General features: G+C 35.6%; 1 protein-coding gene across 4 annotated transcripts in view; it reads left to right on the top strand.

Annotated features, from left to right (window-relative positions):
- CLHC1 (clathrin heavy chain linker domain containing 1) overlaps positions 1 to 16,618 on the top strand; it is a 57,318-nt gene extending 40,700 nt beyond the window's left edge. For 3 of the 4 annotated variants that reach the window (XM_074206367.1, XM_074206351.1, XM_074206358.1), the window contains 3 exons: positions 1,646 to 1,848; positions 9,978 to 10,157; positions 15,860 to 16,618. In XM_074206367.1, coding sequence (XP_074062468.1) covers positions 1,646 to 1,848; positions 9,978 to 10,157; positions 15,860 to 16,050 — 574 coding nt within the window. In that variant the 3' untranslated portion in view covers positions 16,051 to 16,618. The remainder of the gene's footprint in view (positions 1 to 1,645; positions 1,849 to 9,977; positions 10,158 to 15,859) is intronic. The other variant, XM_074206374.1, reaches the window with a different exon arrangement.
- Positions 16,619 to 17,063: the final 445 nt, after the last annotated feature.

Below are 17,063 nucleotides of genomic sequence, written 5' to 3'. Positions count from 1 at the left end.
TCCTCTCACCCCAATCCTTCCTGTACCCCCTTAACCCTTAACTGAGAGTGCATGTGCACGCACGCGCACACACACACACACACACACACACACACACACGCGCACACACACACTCCATTACAAATACATATGGTCAATTAAAACAAATTTCCTCATTGGTCAGTATATATATTTCCAATAATTTGATTATTAGACCCAGAGTATGATTATTCCCCCCACTTTAGGATCTATTTTTCAAAAGCCTCCTATGAGTTTGCAATCCCCCAAAAAGGGTAAGAGTGAACTTGCTGGGGGCAGCTAGGTGGTCCAGTGAATAGAGCACCAGTCCTGGAGTCAGGAGGACTTGAGTTCAAATCCAATCTCAGATACTTAATAATTGCCTAGCTGTGTGACTTTGGGCAAGTCACTTAATCCCATTGCCTTAAATAAATAAAACTTTTTTAAAAAGTATACTTGCTTATATGAAGTTCTCAGATAATATTTTTGCCATTGTAATGAGTATGAGGTAATATTCCAAGATTATTTTAATTTTTTTCTTCAGTGACTAGTTAGGGACATTTTCCCAATTGACTATTCTATTTGAATTTTCTTTTTTTATAAATTCATTTTTGTAACAGTAATAGTAAAAATGAGTTATTCCATTCATCTTTGGAATTTCAAACCTGGGACTGAGTTGCTTTCATTGGTGTACAAGCACAAATTCATCTAGATATCCACTTAGACCATTATGCCACCAGCCCTTGGGCTGCATTTTTTCTATCTATCTGGAACAGCACCTAGATGGACCTCCAATAATCCTGCCCTTAACCTAGAACCATTATCCAATCAGCTTTGGAGCCCCTGCCATGGGGCTGAGCTTCCCTGTTTGGTAAATGTCCCCTATTTTTAGCTGTCACTGGGATTTACATTTTATCCAGATGATATTATGACCATGTTTCCAAGGGCCCTGCTACAGCCTTGTACTTTTAGCCAAGAAAGCTTATATGATTTGAAGCTATATTAAAATACTCATAGCTAATATTTACATAATACTTTTAAGTTTTGCAATTTTCTTTACTAATTCTCACTTGATAACTTTGGAAAGTAGGTGCTGTTATAATTTCCATTTTATAAATGAGGAAACTGAGGCAGACATATTACCTTATTGCTTTTGTTATTGTATGTTCAATTCTTATTATAAACAAAAATATTATTAGATGTAATAAAAACCAGATTTAATTGGTTGAAAAACTAACAAAATTCATCAACTTCATAACTGAGATTTATTGTCACATTATCATCAACCAATATGCCTTTTTGTACAGGGCAATGAAGTTGGTAGTTTAAATCATAGCAGAAAAGTTAAGGTTTAAATTTTTTCTACTGTTTTTAACTTTCCAATAGCTTTATGAAGGTAAATATCTCCATCCCTACTAAAAAAACAAACAAAAAAACACTACCACAGACCAGATTCAGGTGCATTGGCTCAATCCCAAGAATGCTTAAAAGCAGATACAAAGTATTTGTGTTTTCCAGTTCTTCATTGTTACAGAAAGCTTAAAGAATAGAAAATCAGGTTTTATTTTACAGGACTGTAAAATATTTCAGAGATTCTTGTATTTGCCACAAACCTCTAATATAAATTTTACTCATGTTTTTTCCCCAGATTAACATTTTCTGAAGTAGCTGGGAATGTAATTTGTCATTATGGGGAACAGAATTCCTATTGCAAGTCCAAGTGCCTGGCTTTAGCCCAGATTATCTACAATGAATGTGGTCTGCACAAGAAAGCTGTTCTTTGCCTATGTAAACAGGGTCAGATTTATGGAGCCATGGAATATATGCTACAATTCAAAGACTTTTCTAATGGTAAACAGCAAAACATTTTATCATTCATAATATTAATTTAAGAATTTGAATTATAATACAACAGATAATATTTTGGATTCAATTTATAGAATGTATTTTAAGTGTACATAATAATTCAAACATTAAATTGGAATAAATGTAATTTTAAGATAAGTGAATGTTTATTATACAGTCTGTAATCAGCATCCATTAATACTACTAATAATACAGCAATAAGTTAGTCTTTTAAGGGCATAATTAAAAAAATAAATCTTAACAATATGCTTCATAGTAAAGCAACTCTCTGACTCCTCATTCTGATGTGGTGGTGGTGATCCTGGGTTCTTGAATGCTATGCACAAGCTCCCAATCATAGAATCATAGATTTAGAACTATGAAAAGAACTTAATAGCCATCTAGTACAACCTTCTCCATTTACAAATAAGTAAACTTAAACTGAGGACTGGAGTGATCATATAAGCAATTAGTGGTAGAATCAGGATTTGAATACAGGTCCTTTGACTTAAAAGCCAGAGCACTTTCCCTTAAAACATATTCACTCTTAGGTCCTAGTTGGAGAGACTCTTAGTACTTGCTTGCTGACGTATTCTGATACCTAATTTCTGAGATCATCTTATCTGCATTTAGACAAGTTCATTATTAGAAGGCTAATGGCTTGCTTCCCAGATTCCCATACTGAGATTCTCATCTTTTCCATCTGGGTGTGCTTAAATTATAGCATCATAAAATGATGGATTTAGAACTGGAAGGGAAATTAATGACCATCAAGGTCAACCTCCCTTATTGAGACTCATAGAGGCTAAATGACTTTACAAAGTTACAAAATTGGAATCATGGTAAAGGAACTCAGTGGCCATTTTAGTCCAAACCATATACAACAACTCATAGCATACTTGACATTTGATCATCTATCCATGGCTCCTGGTTTATATCTCTGGGACCAGTTAACAAGATTAATTCCTCTTCAACTGATGCCCATGTCATGGATTCTTCAAGGGTTTTCATAATCCTAGTTGTTGCTTCTGAATATACCCCGTTTCCTCTGTCCTTCTTAAACACAGAGTTCCGGATTAGGACTGACAAGGGCAGTGGAACTGTCACTTCTCTATTCCTGGGACCTCTGACCCTCCTAAAGCAGTTCAAGATTGCATTACCTTTTCTGACTGCCACACCACAGTGAAAACAACTTGAGCTTAAACTAAAGTTCTCATATCTTTTTAGGAATAACTTCTTCCTTATCATGCTTTCCCTATCTTGTACTTGTGATGTTATTACTTTTTTTTTATCTCTAAGTGCAAGACTTTACATTTATCCCTATTGAATTTCACCTACTGATTTAGTTAATCTGTCAACAACATGAGGTTAATCTGGTATGACCTATTCTTAAGACACTTTTTTTTAGGGTTTTTTCAAGGCAAATGGGGTTAAGTGGCTTGCCCAAAGCCACACAGCTAGGTAATTATTAAGTTTCTGAGGCCGGATTTGAACTCAGGTGCTCCTGACTCCAGGACCGGTGCTCTATCCACTGCACCACCTAGCTGCCCCTGGTATGACCTATTCTTAATGAAGCTACTTTGGTTCTTTCTAATTTACTGCTTCCCTTTCTGAATGTTCTCTATTTCTTTAAAGACCTGTTGCAGAATATTCCCAGGAATTGTAGTAATGTTCACTAGTCTATGATTTGCAAACTATTCCCTTCCCCCTTTAAAAAATGAATGTTTTACCTTCTCTGATATTGTGATATTTCTCCTGTTTCTGCAATATTTTCAAATGTTACTGACAGCTATACCTGCAAATTCTTTCAGGACCATTTCTTCATAGTCACTGTGATTTCATAATCATTGAAAATATTTTTTTAGATTCCTTCTAGAGGTGTCAGTTGTATTCATCTGGGCCAAATGACAAGGGTAGCTCTCCCCTTACTTATCTTGAGTATCAACTCCTAAGCAATCATTTTTGTTCTGCCATTTCCTTTGTGATGGTCATTCTTGTTTGCAGAGAAAACAGAAACAAAAAATAGCACCTGTCTCTTTTCTCTGGTATTAGTTATCATTGTTCCATTCACCCAAAACAAGGCACCCTCCTTTTTCTCCAAATATAACTAAAAGAGTCTTTTTGGTTGTTGTTCTTAACCTTTCTTTGTAGCCTCAACTCACTATAAGCTTTATACTATTTTATAGGACTGACTCACAATCTTATTTAATTTTTCTGTATATTTCTTTTTAAAGTCTGAGTTGATTGGGAAATTTCTTGTGCATCTACATTGATCACTTAGTCAATTCCATTTTTCTTCCTTATTCTTGTCATTTCTTTTTTGTGTCTTTAGAATTTAATTCTTGAGCATTTCCCATACCTCCTATGCCGACTTCCCCTATAGAATTTTAGTACATGAGATCCTAGTTAGCTGTCTTCAGAAATTTGCTTTGCCCTAATCTAGAATGCATGTCAGACTAGTTATCCTCTCTCCTTTTGCAAATTCTGGGATGGAATGATCATTTCCTTCATAAGTTCCTATCATTTTCATCACAACAATTATATCCTTCTTGATAGTGAGAATCAGATCCAGAATACAGTTTTCACCTTGTTGCTTCTTCTATCTTTTAAAGGATAAAATTATTCCTGAGGTAAGTCAAAAACTAGCTTTTGTTTGAAAGATGGCTCTAACAGATTTCTAGATAATTGAAGCCCCTCATGACTGCTATATCACACCCTTGTACTAGGTTTGTGGTCTGTTGTACAGACTTTCCATCTCCCTTTTTCCTGTTCAAGTGGTTTGTACTATAATCCAGAGTCAAAAATCGCTTATTTTTCTCCTTCCTTTAACCTTCATTGAAATATTTCCAAAGTATTATTTCATCAAAATACTCTCCATTATGCTTGTCTTTCTAGTTCTAGTTTCTTCACAGGAGTAGATTTTTTTTTAATATCTATTTTCTCAGTTGCATGTAGGAATATATCTTCTTACTATATGAAGCTACCCTGCTCCTTTTTATTTATTCTATTTCTTTTAGATAAGGTGTACACATACAGAGATGTAATTCAGTGATGGGTTTCATTTCAAGTCTCAGTGATACTTATGAGGTCAAATTTCACTGCCCCCCCCATCTTGTTTAAGACCTCTGTTTCATTTTGTTGTCCTATATTTTATGCATTATACATCAATTAGCTAATAAACATTTATTAGGTATCTATGTGTACCAGACACTATATTAAGCACTGGGGATTCAAAAAAAGAGGCAAAAGATGGTTCCTGTTCTTAAAGAACATACAAACAGATATATTCAAAAACAAAGAAAGCAGGAAAAATAGGAAATAAAAAACAGAGGGGAGGGACTGGAATTAAAAAAAGGAATTGGGAAAAGTTTTTAGTAAGAGGTGAGATTTTAATTGGGACTTAAAAGAAGCCTGGGATATCAATAGGCAAGAGTTTTTAGAGTGTCTTGTTCATGAAACAGCCAGGAGACCAGTGCATTGGACTGAAGAATTTCAGGAGGCTGTAAGGTATAGGAAGATTGGAAAGCCAGGAGAAGCCTTGGCTATGAAGATCTTTGAATGCCCATCAGAACATTTTGTATTTGTTCCTAGAGCTTAATAGGGAGCCACTGAAGTTTATTGCATTGTGTGTGTGTGTGTGTGTGTGTATATGTGTGTATGTGTGTGTGTGTGTATGTGTGTGAGACACACGGTGAGATCTCTGCTTTAGGAAAATTATTTTAGTGGCTGACTGGAGGATGAATGGGAAGTGACTTGAGGAAGGCAGACTCACTAGCAGATTACTATGATTATCCAGGCACAAGCTGATGAGGAACTACTAGAATGGTGGTAGTGTCAGAGAAGAAAAGATGCAAATTTGAAAAATGCTGCAAAGGTTTTCAAAATCAACACACCTTGGCAGTAAATTGGATATGGAGTGAGGCAGTGAGAGAGAATAGGAGTCTAAGATTACTCCTAGCTTGTGAACCTGAAGGATAGAGAAGATGGTGTTGCCTTCTGTACTGATAGGGAAGGAGGGGGGGTTAGGGATAAAAATAATGAGTTCAGTTTTGAACATGTTGAATTTTAAGATATCTACTAGATGTCCAGTTTGAAATGTCTGAAAGGCAGTTGGAGATATATGATTGGATGTCAGCAGAGGGATTGGGCAAGGATAAATAGCTTTGAGAATTGTTAACATAGAGATGAAAATCTATGGAAGCTGGTAAGATCACCAAGTGAGAAATAAGTAGAGAAGACAGAGAAGGAATGGTCATAGGGAGGGAGGGAGGGATGAGAGTCAGGAGAAGTGATGTTCTGAAAATCAAGAGAGAAGAGAGTATTTAGGAGGAGAGAGTAATTAACAATGTCAAAGGCTGCAGAACGGACAAGGAGAATGAAGAATGAAAAAAGATCCATAGTCATTTGAGGTCTCCCATGAGTCTCTACTGCTAATCTTCACTCTTCTTTGCAGTTACTCGCTAAAGTAGCTAATTTAGAGAATATACATAAATGATCCTTTTTTCCTCTTCTTCCATCCTTTTTAGTTTAAAGCACTTTTGATTAGATAAGCAATATACCTGGCATATACATGCTTATCAACCTTTGTTAGGTATATTTCATCACTGGCCAAGAATTTGTCTATCTATATTATAAACTGTGATCCAGAAATCAAAATCTCACTCTCTGAAACTATTTATTATCCAGTTACTCATTTCCCAAAGTAAGTTTTTCTTCTGTATTCCTTGCCTTCATTGGCTAATAATGAGAAAAATGTAATGGGTACCCCATTTTTCATAGTCATTGTGATTTCATAATCATTGAAAATATTTTTTTAGATTCCTTCTAGAGGTGTCACTTGTATTCACAAGAATCCCCAGAAGTGGATTGTAGTCATCTTTTTTTGGTAAGTCTTGGAACATTCCCTCATATCTTGAATACTCCAGGAAGACAATAGACTTTTTTTTACTGTTATATAAGGATAACAAATAACTACCCCAGATTAAGGAATCACTAGCTGTTCCTGCTGCAACTATTATTACTCTTTTCTTCCTCTGCCCTTCTGAGGTTCTTCTGTATCAATCTTGGGAGATCAAAATAAAAGATGATATTCATATAATATTTATGAACAAACACATTTTTCCTTTCCATTGCATCCAGCTCTCCTATTCAGAGTCTCAAATCTTCCTGAATTTTTAAACTTCAATTGTACAACTATCCTTTGCCTTCCTTTTCTCCTCTGTAACACTCTTCTGGTCTCCATCATTCTGAAAAAAAATGGTAAGTCTTCTCACCTCAACCTCAGATCCTTTTCTTTCCAATTAAAACCTTAATTATGTTTCCTTTAGAAGTCCTTCATTCTCCCTAACAATTTGGAATGTGGAGAAGTATTCTTCAAGTCCCTTCACCTTTTCAAGAAAGAGGGAGATTAACATTTGGAACAAAGATACTTGACTGTGACAGAAATGCAAACAAGGCACAATTGTTTTGTCACTATATGATTTTTCCTACTTGAAACTTCTTGTGGTTGTTTATACCTCATTCATTCTTAGTTAAATGTTTTTTACAGCCTCACTCAGATTCTTTACCTTTGCACTCTCAACTCCACATCCATTGCCATACACATCTCCCCTTTAGTTTTGCACATACTTCTAGTCCTTTTCACCAATTTCACCAGTTTGCTTCACCAATCACTCTTACCAATTTGCTTGACCCTTTAATTATTCCTCTTACCTTTTTTTTTTTATTACTTTGACTGATTGGCTGGCTACCTTCTTAAATTTACCTCCAATGATTCATTTCTCCAAACCTCCTTTGTTCCCCTTAATACCCCATTCATCCTTTTATATCCTTCTTATTTGTCTGCTTCTTTTTCTTTTATAACACAGGAGTAGGATCTAGACTAATATCTGAACCTGGAAATTCTCAGTTTCTCCCAAATTTTTGTCAAATATCTCACTCCTTAAACTATCTTTTTCACTAGTTCCAAACCCATCCAGTTTATCTATATAATTTTCTTCTTATTTTGCTTGTCCTTTCTTTTCCTGCTCCTTATCCTATATCCCTTTCTCATAAAAATTGGAAGTAGACTTGTTCAAGATGAGTAACATAGTGTTAAAGGTAGGATTTAAATCTAGGTCTTTTGATTCCAAGGCCAGCAATTCATTTGCCACATTGCTTCTCAATGCTAGTGAGCTTTACAAAGGTTCCCAGGAAACACATCTTCAAAGAGAACCCAAGATTGACTTAACAATTCATATACAAAAGTTAAAAATATCTGTTACCTACTGAATTTATACATAAGTCTGTGTCAAACACTGCATAAAGACAGTGATTGGTTAGGTCAAGAATTGAATAGGAGGAAGAGAGCAGACTATATTGCAATTGAAAAATTGCCATGCTTTTAATAATCTTAACCCTACTTCCAGATGCAAAGATTCATATTTTAACTTATTTTTACCCTATCAATGTTGCACAATTAAAAATTATGGTACATCATAATTACAGGTAACCTAACAGTCAATAGAGAAATATATAGCAAGTTAGTCATTCAACAAGAGTTTATTAAACTTTTCCTATGTATTAGGTACTCTGATAAACACTAGGAATACAAAAAAAAAGGAATAAACAACAGTCTCTGCTTTCAAGGAGCTCACATTCCAATGGAGATAACATGTAAATAACTAGGTGCATATAAGATATATACATATGTAATAGTGAAAGGTAATATCAGAGGGGAAATCACTAACTTCTGGGGAGACCAGAAAAATTGTCATGCAGAAGGTGGGATTCTACATGGTAAGTACAAGTTAACTATGGCATATTTTTAGTAACATCCTGTTCCCAAGAACTAGTATAGGAAATATGATGGAAGAAACATGTGACAAGTGAAGAAGTTGTTGGTTATGCAGTAAGAGCAAGTGGTGATAGATAGCAAGAGCAAGGGATAACAGTCTAAGTTCTCTACTGACATCCACAAAAATGTAAAAGGTCCTAGAAGAAGAAGACCTCTAGCTTTTTGGGTAGATCTTCTGTGGAGGATATATGTATGGACACAATCAAGAAATGTGACTGATTAGAAATCATGAATGGATTGCAGTCTTCATTGATAGAAGAAATACCCGTATCAGTGAAATCACAAACACTTCTATATTTGTGAAGCAGATTACAGAGGAAATCAGTTACATTGAAATAGAGTGATCAAAAAGTTCATGAATCCTAACCTAAGAATATCTATTGTGATGGAAAGAACAGAGGACTAGAACCTGAAGATAATTGTTTTTGAAACTTGCATGGAAATAGCTTAGGACAATTTATGACTAATTGTATGACTATGAAAAAAAAAAAGCCAGCCTCAGTCTCAATTATCTTATTTTCTAAATGGATATAATATTTGTGAAGCCCACATAATAATAATAATGCATTTTTTTTTTGCAGAAAAGAGGATGAGAATCCAGTATTCTTGACTCCTAGTCCATGCCTCTTTCTAATTACATTGTGTTGACAATCACGATAATTATTTTTACTAAAAAATCTTCTCTATTTCTGTAGATGACCTATTGTGGGAATTTTTATTTTTGATAATAAATGGTAGCAATTTTATGTTTAAGATTGGCTTGAGAAAAAGATAGTAGATGGTTAAGTTTGAGGCTAAACAATAAGGGAGATATACTCTGAGTGGGAATGACAGAAAAAGGATATGTTAAGAAGGAAAGATTAGGGGGTGGCTAGGTGGTGCAGTGGATACAGCACCAGCCCTGGAGTCAGGAGTACCTGAGTTCAAATCCTGCCTCAGACACTTAATAATTATCTAGCTGTGTGGCCTTGGGCAAACCACTTAACCCCATTTGCCTTGCAAAATCCTAAAAAAATAATAATAATTAAGAAGGAAAGATTAGTATGTCACAGTTTTATCTTTTTTATCTTTTTTTGTTTTGTCCCCATGTTTTTCTTAATCATTATTTCTAATAATTGAGGAGCAAATAACACAATATTAGCACTCAGCAGAACAAAGAAATTCAAAAAACTGAATTTATTCTATAAAAATACATTCTTTGTATTCTATTTTTTAATATTTAAAAATTTTAAAGCCATAGAATTCTTTATTGTTTACTGTATTATTATATATCAATATGATTTTTTATCTTTGCTTTTAGATGACCTTATGGACATAATAGAAGAGTGTCCAGTAGTTGAATTCATTAATTGTCTTACTCATAAATGGAAGGGGCAATCTCCACTTTTGTCTTCTTGTCTTGTTGTACTTCATTTCTTCTCTATTGGAATGAAAGAAACTGGCTTAAGTCTACTTCAAGAACTAGATAAAAATGGGAGGGGTAAGTTTAGCAAAATATTCTTAATGAAGGAAAAGTGGGAGTTATTCAGAGAAAATAAAGTTACTTGTCATAACTTAGTTTACTGACAATGATGTAGAAATCAAGACTCTTGAATATTAGTTAACATAGACCTGAATCAGTTATAATCTCTGTTGATAAGATTTAACTTGTAGAAAAAGAAAACAGTATATGTACTAACAGCAATATGATGATCAATTGTGAATGACTTAGCTATCTATTCTCAGCAGCACAATGATCTCAGACAATTCTGAATGATTCATGATGACAAATACTATCCATCTCCAGAGGAAAAAACTGATAAAAGTTTGTGAATGCAGATAGATGCATACCTTTTTAAATCTTTCTTTTTTTGATGGAAGGGTTTGTGTTTTATTTCACAAAATGATTTAATATGAGAATATGCTTTGCATGACTGCACATTCATAATTATATCAAATTACTTGCCTTCTCAATGAAGGAGGAAGGAAAAGAGGAAAGAAGAGAATTTGGAAGTCAAAAATTTAAAAAAGAAATGTTGAAATTTATGAATGTCATTGGAAAAAATAAAATATTAAAAATGATTAATTTGTGAAATCAAAGAAACAGCATGATCATAAGGCAATACAGTTTATGAAAATTATTTTAACCAATCAAGAAACATTTTAAAACACTTACTTTTTATCATCTCAGTAACTTTAACTAGGTCTAGCTAAATAAGATGGGGCAACTGATTGGATATATGAAGTTAGAGTGAGGAGAGAAGTTTAGAAGAGTGGGATAGATTCTGGGGAAAAGATAATGTGTTGTTTTAGACATGGTGATTTTGAGATATGTTAGATATCCAGTTCAAAATACCTAGTTGGAAATATGAGTTGGAAATGTGGTTAACAGAGGAACAGATCTTGTGTAGGCAAGATCTGTACATTCTGGGAGTCATCTGCATAGAGATGGTAATTGAATCTATAAGAGCTGATGGGATTACCAAAGGGAAGGTATAGAAAAAAAAGAGTTAAAGATGGAGGCTTGGGAGAAGAGTTGTCACATAGGAGGATCTTAGAAGCATAGTCTAGAATTGGAAGGGATATCCCTTATCTAAAAAATGAGGAAACTGAGGCCAAGAAACATTTAGTGACTTGACCAAAGTCACAGGTCATAAATATCAAAGGTGGAATTTGAACTCATGTTCTCTGACTCCAGTCATTGCTCTTGAGAGAGCAGACCAGAAAGGAGAGGGAATCCAAGTGGAAAAGATAGTTAAATGTTGTAAAGAGATCAAAAAGGATGAGTTCTAAGAAAAGACTATTAACCTTGAAAAAGAAAGGAGAGACATGTCAATTGAATGATGCTGTCAGGAGCCAGATTGCAGAGGATTTAGAAGATACTTAGAGGAGAGGAAGTGGAGGCACCAAATATACATATTTTTCTCCCCGGAACTTTATCCAAAAAAAGAAGATGAGATAGGATGCTATGTAATAGGAATTCTAGGATTTACTAAGATTTTTTTTTTATTTTTAAAGAATGAGGGAGACTTGGGTGCCTTTGAATGTAGCAGGAAAGGAATCATAGATAGAACAAGAATGAAGATTAAAATTTTTTGGCAACAATATGGTTGATTTTCCTACCTAGAAATTACTTCGTACACATAGAAACATGTTGGGTATAGAATGAATAGTTTAGTAGAATTGATTCTTAAAAGATAGTAGTATTCTAGTATCTGTATAAAAGCTGTGATGTGAGAAGCAAACCATAATATAGTTGGTGGACCAGAAGAGAAAAAAACATTAAATAATCAGATATTACATGTTGTCAAGAGAAACAATTTAGGGGGCGGAGCCAAGATGGTGACAAGAGCGATCATGTCTTAGGCACTGTCTCATAAATCTTCAAAACTAAGGACTTTAACTAAATTTTTGAGAGACAGAACCCACAGAGGGACCCATTGAGGCAGTTCTCCTACTCAAGGTAACCTGGAAAAGAGCAGAAAGGCTCTGCTCCCCGGGGTTGGAGGGGTGGCCCACCAGAGGGGTGGCCCACCAGAGTGAAAGAACTTCAGCCTCCCGGAGGCAGCCCCAGGGCGCTGGGAGCAGCCACTGCATTCCATATCCAGGAAACATAAGCAGTCTAGGCCCCCCCATAGAACAGCAGGGGCCCCCTCCACCTCAGCCCCATAGCAGAGGGGGGCACATATGGTCTTTCACAGATCAGGAGGGTGGACAGAGCCTCACACACTGAGACCCTTGTGGGAGTGTCCCAAAAGCTCAGGAAGCACCCCTAAAACAGGCTTAGGCTGGGAAAATGAGCAAGCAGAGAGAAAAAAGAGAAACACCATTGAGAAATACATTATTTATGATCCCAAGAAGGATCAATATACTCAGTCTGAAGATGAGGAAACACAAGCTCCTGCATCTAAAGACTCCCAAGAAAAACAGAAATTGGGATCAGGCTACGACAGAGCTCAAAAAAGACTTTGAAAATCAAATGAGGGAGTTAGAAGAAAAACTGGGAAAAGAAATGAGAGAGATGCAGGAAAAACATGAAAATGAAGTCAGCAGCTTAGTCAAGGAAATCCAAAAAAATGCTGAAGAAAATAACATGTTAAAAACCAGCTCAGGTCAAATGGATAAAACAGTTCAAAAAAGTTATCGAGGAGAAGAATGCTTTAAAAAACAAAATTGGCCAGATGGAAAAAGAGATAAGAAAACTCTCTGAGGAAAACAAATCCTTCAGACAAAGAATAGAACTCAGGGAGATTGATGAATTTATGAGAAATCAGGACTCATTACTTCAAAAACCAAAAAAATGAAAAATTAGAAGAAAATGTGAAACATCTCATTGAAAAAACAACTGATATGGAAAACAGATTTAGGAAAGATAATTTAAAAATTATTGGAATACCTGAAAGTCATGATCAGGCAAAGAGCCTTGACATCATGTTCAAAGAATTACTACAGGAAAATTGCCCTGATATTCTAGAAGCAGAGGGCAAAATAGAAATGGAGAGAATCCACCGATCCCCCCGAGAAAGAGATCCCAAAAAACCAACCCCCAGGAATATTATAGCCAAGTTCCAGAACTCCCAAGTCAAAGAGAAAATATTACAAGCAGCCAGAAGGACACAGTTCAAATATTGTGGAGCTGCAGTCAGGATCACACAGGACTTAGCAGCAACTACATTAAAAGCTCGTAGGCTCATAGGGCTTGGAATATAATATACCAGAAGGCAAAAAAGCTTGGCATCAACTGAGAATGAACTACGCAGCAAAACTGAATGTCCTCTTCCAGGGGAAAAAGATGGACTTTCAATGAACCAGGGGAATTTCAAATGTTCCTGTTGGAATGGCCAGAGCTGAACAGAAGGTTTGATCTTCAGATACAGGACTCAGGTGAAGCGTAGAGAGTGGAGGAGAAGGGGAAAATATGAGGGACTTAATGAAGATGAACTGCATGTATTCCTGCATGGAAAAATGACACTGATAATACTCATATGAACCTTCTCAGTTAATAGAGCAGGTAGAGGGAGCTTTTATAGTTGAAGCACAGGAGAAAACTGAATTTGAAGATAAAATATGTTGTAAAAATGGAGTCAATAGAAAAAAGGGAAATGTAATGGGAGAAAGAAAAAGGAGAGGGGGAATAGGCCAAAATATTTCATATAATAAGATTTTTCTTTATTATAATGAGCTATTGCAATGATATGGAAGGGGGGAAGGCAAGGGGGGAATGAGGGAATCTTCTCTCTCATCCAGAGGTGGCTTAGGAGAGGAAACAGCATATATATATATATACACACAATGAGGTATAGACATCTGGAGTAAGAAGGAGAGAAGGGGGACAGGGGGAAGGGGGGAATGTGAGTGATGGAGGAGAGGATGGACCATGGGGGGGGAGAGTGGTCAGATATAATACATTTTCTTTTTTACTTCTTGCAAGGGACTGGGATTGGAAGGCCTGCCCAGGACCATGGGGCCAGGTAGATGCTGGGCTTAAGGGGTGGTATGGGGGCTGGGGGCCTCTTGGCCCCAGAGCCAGGGTATCTGTCTGCTGCACCACTCAGCTACCCTACAGCAGAGTCAGAGTGAAAGGAGAGAGAAAATATAGTACATGGTAGTGGAGAAATATGAAAGGCAGGATTTGCGATCATCAATGGCAATGGTGGAAAAATATGGAAGTAACTTTTGCAGTGGGCTTATCATAAAGAATGTGACCCACCTGCGACAGAGTTGTTGGTGTTGGAACAAAGACTGAAGCACATTTTTTATTATTATTATTTTGGGGGGTGCAGGGCAAATGGGGCTGGGTGGCCTGCCTGGCGCCGCATAGCACGGTGATCGTTGGGTGTCTGAGGCCAGATTTGGACCTGGGTGCTCCTGGTTCAAGGGCCAATGCTCTGTCCACCACCCAGCCACCCCTACTATTATTACCGTTTTATTTTATTTTGGGTCTTTTTTTTTCCCTCTTTTTTTTGGTTTTTGCAGGGCAGTGGGGTTGGAGTGGCTTGCATGTCACACGGCTGGGTGATTGTTGGGTGTATGGGGCCAGATATGGGCTCAGGTGCAACTGGCTCCAGGGCTGGTGCTCCATCCATTGCGCCACCTGGCCATACCTACAATTATTACTATTATTTTTTTAATTTTAATTTTTTCTCTCTCTCCCCTTTACTGCTCAAATGAGTCTATATTTTATGGGGGAGGGAGTATTTTGTTTACTCTTAAACAAGAATATTTTATTAATGTATAAAAACATTATTTGTACAAAATGAGAATATATAAATATTAAATATTAAAAGTGAAAAGAAGAAAGTAAACTCTCTGATGGCTGGAAATATTAATATTATTATTTTAGAACCAATATCATTAAATATGCCAGACCCTAAACCAAGCAATGGGAGATACAGAAAGATGCAAAAGACAGTTCCTGCCCTCGAGGAGCTTTCTATCTAATGGAGGAACTGCCAGCTGAAATTATTTTTGTTTTTTCTTTGTAATTCTAGTTCACTGCAGGGCCTGGCAATCTTATAAATGTTCATTGACTGACTGGGCCTAGGCTCAGCCCTCATTATTATATGTGCAATAAGTGATCAAATTAAAATAGATTGGTTAATCATTAACCATGCAGAAGAATCCCTGTGGGTAGCATATTAACCATCTAGATCAATGTTAATCATATTAATATTATCTATTTTAATGTATTTTTATTCATTTTATTAAATATTTTCCAATTATATTTAAAAAAGAGAAAATTTAATTTTCACAATTAAATGAACATCATTAACATCTCTAGCAAGTGAAACTTTTGTTTGTTTCTTTTTAGAAAAAAAGATCTATAAGGCCTTGTCATATCCCTATATTCAAAGTTGGTATAGTTTAAAGAAATATTTCTCAAACAAAGGTTCCATATCTCAAACAAAAGTATGATGAAACTGGAATAATAGAGTTTCATATAGCTGTTTGGCACTAAGAGTGCCAAATTGTAGGCAATATAAATAAAGCAAACCTGGATCCCTGTCCTACTTCTTTCCTTTATTCCCTTTGTGGATCTAAAGAACTTCTGCCAATCCAAGACACACAGTTTTTTTGGGGGGCGGAGGTGGTGAGGACAGGGAATTGATGGGCATGGGATAGAATTTTTTAAATAAGTGCAAGAGATACTGAATAAGGGATGTATGTAACAACTAGTATTGTTGATATTTTTCCCCCTCTCAGAGACAACAGAACAACTTATGATAAATGATCCATTCTCTGCCTTGGAAGACTGGCAAGAACTGGCGGATGTGTGTTTCCAGAATGACTTTTGCAGATTGTCCAGTGACATCATTTCCATCCTGAGATCTCAGGAAGGAGTATCTGAAATTCCTTTAGATGAATTCAACTTAATGGAACATGTTTTTTGGTAGTTCCAACTCTTGAACAGCTGAGGGAGCTCTAAAAATATTTTATGTGTCTGAGCTGAGGCAAACAACTCAAGGATTAGTATTAGTAAGGATTAGTAACTTTGAATAAATACAAATTGTATAACCCCAGAAACAAATTAGTCCTTCTTTCTTGTGACATTGGAATCTACATAGTGTTTTATAGAGTAATGCTTTACATCCCATTCATATGGGAAGCAAACATTGTTTAATGCTTTTATTCTGTTCTTTTTCATACATGCATTTAGAGACTCCAACAGGCCAGGATTATGTGTATACATTTTTTTCATCAATGTCTAACAATATAGTGTCATGTACAATTTTATATTTTATGTTATAATTATAGAATTTGGAGAATTTTCCTTCAAATAATTCTTGGTAAATAGTTGGTCAGTTAGAACTAGTAGGAACTAGAAAACTCTTCAAGCCCTTGACAATAGTTTGCTCTACATATTTCATGTTATTATGTCATGTAAACTTTATTTAGTGTAAACTAATATTTCAATGCTGCTTTGCTAAGACAGACAGGCATGATTTCATATGTAGGTGGAAAAGGTACTTCTTAAGAATGGAATTTAAAATAAGTATACTGAATCTTTAGCAATTGTTGAATATGAATGAATATTTTATATATATATATATATATATATATATATATATATATATATATATACTATTGCAAATTTCCAGGTTTATTTTCAACAATTTTACTCAGGTTAGAGACTTATCAGAGAATTAATTTATGGGCAAGTTCTTTGTAATATGAGATTGTTGAAGTTTGTAGTTTTGGTGTTAAAAGCATCTTTTCATTAAATTAAGGAGCTACCTCCTTACCTCTTGCTAATAAGGGATTAGACTTACTTTTTGTGGTTCTAGAGATCAGAGCTAGGATCAATAAATAACTTATGCATAAGGTAGATTGATCTCAAATCTAAAAATAAGAGTGGGACAGTAAAATGGGCTAGCTTAGTTGTAGGTAAGAAGTTCCATGTAACTTG

This window comes from Macrotis lagotis, chromosome 1 (genome assembly GCF_037893015.1).
Source record: "Macrotis lagotis isolate mMagLag1 chromosome 1, bilby.v1.9.chrom.fasta, whole genome shotgun sequence".
NCBI lineage: Eukaryota > Metazoa > Chordata > Mammalia > Peramelemorphia > Peramelidae > Macrotis > Macrotis lagotis.
This window is presented reverse-complemented; position numbering and strand designations above follow the sequence as displayed.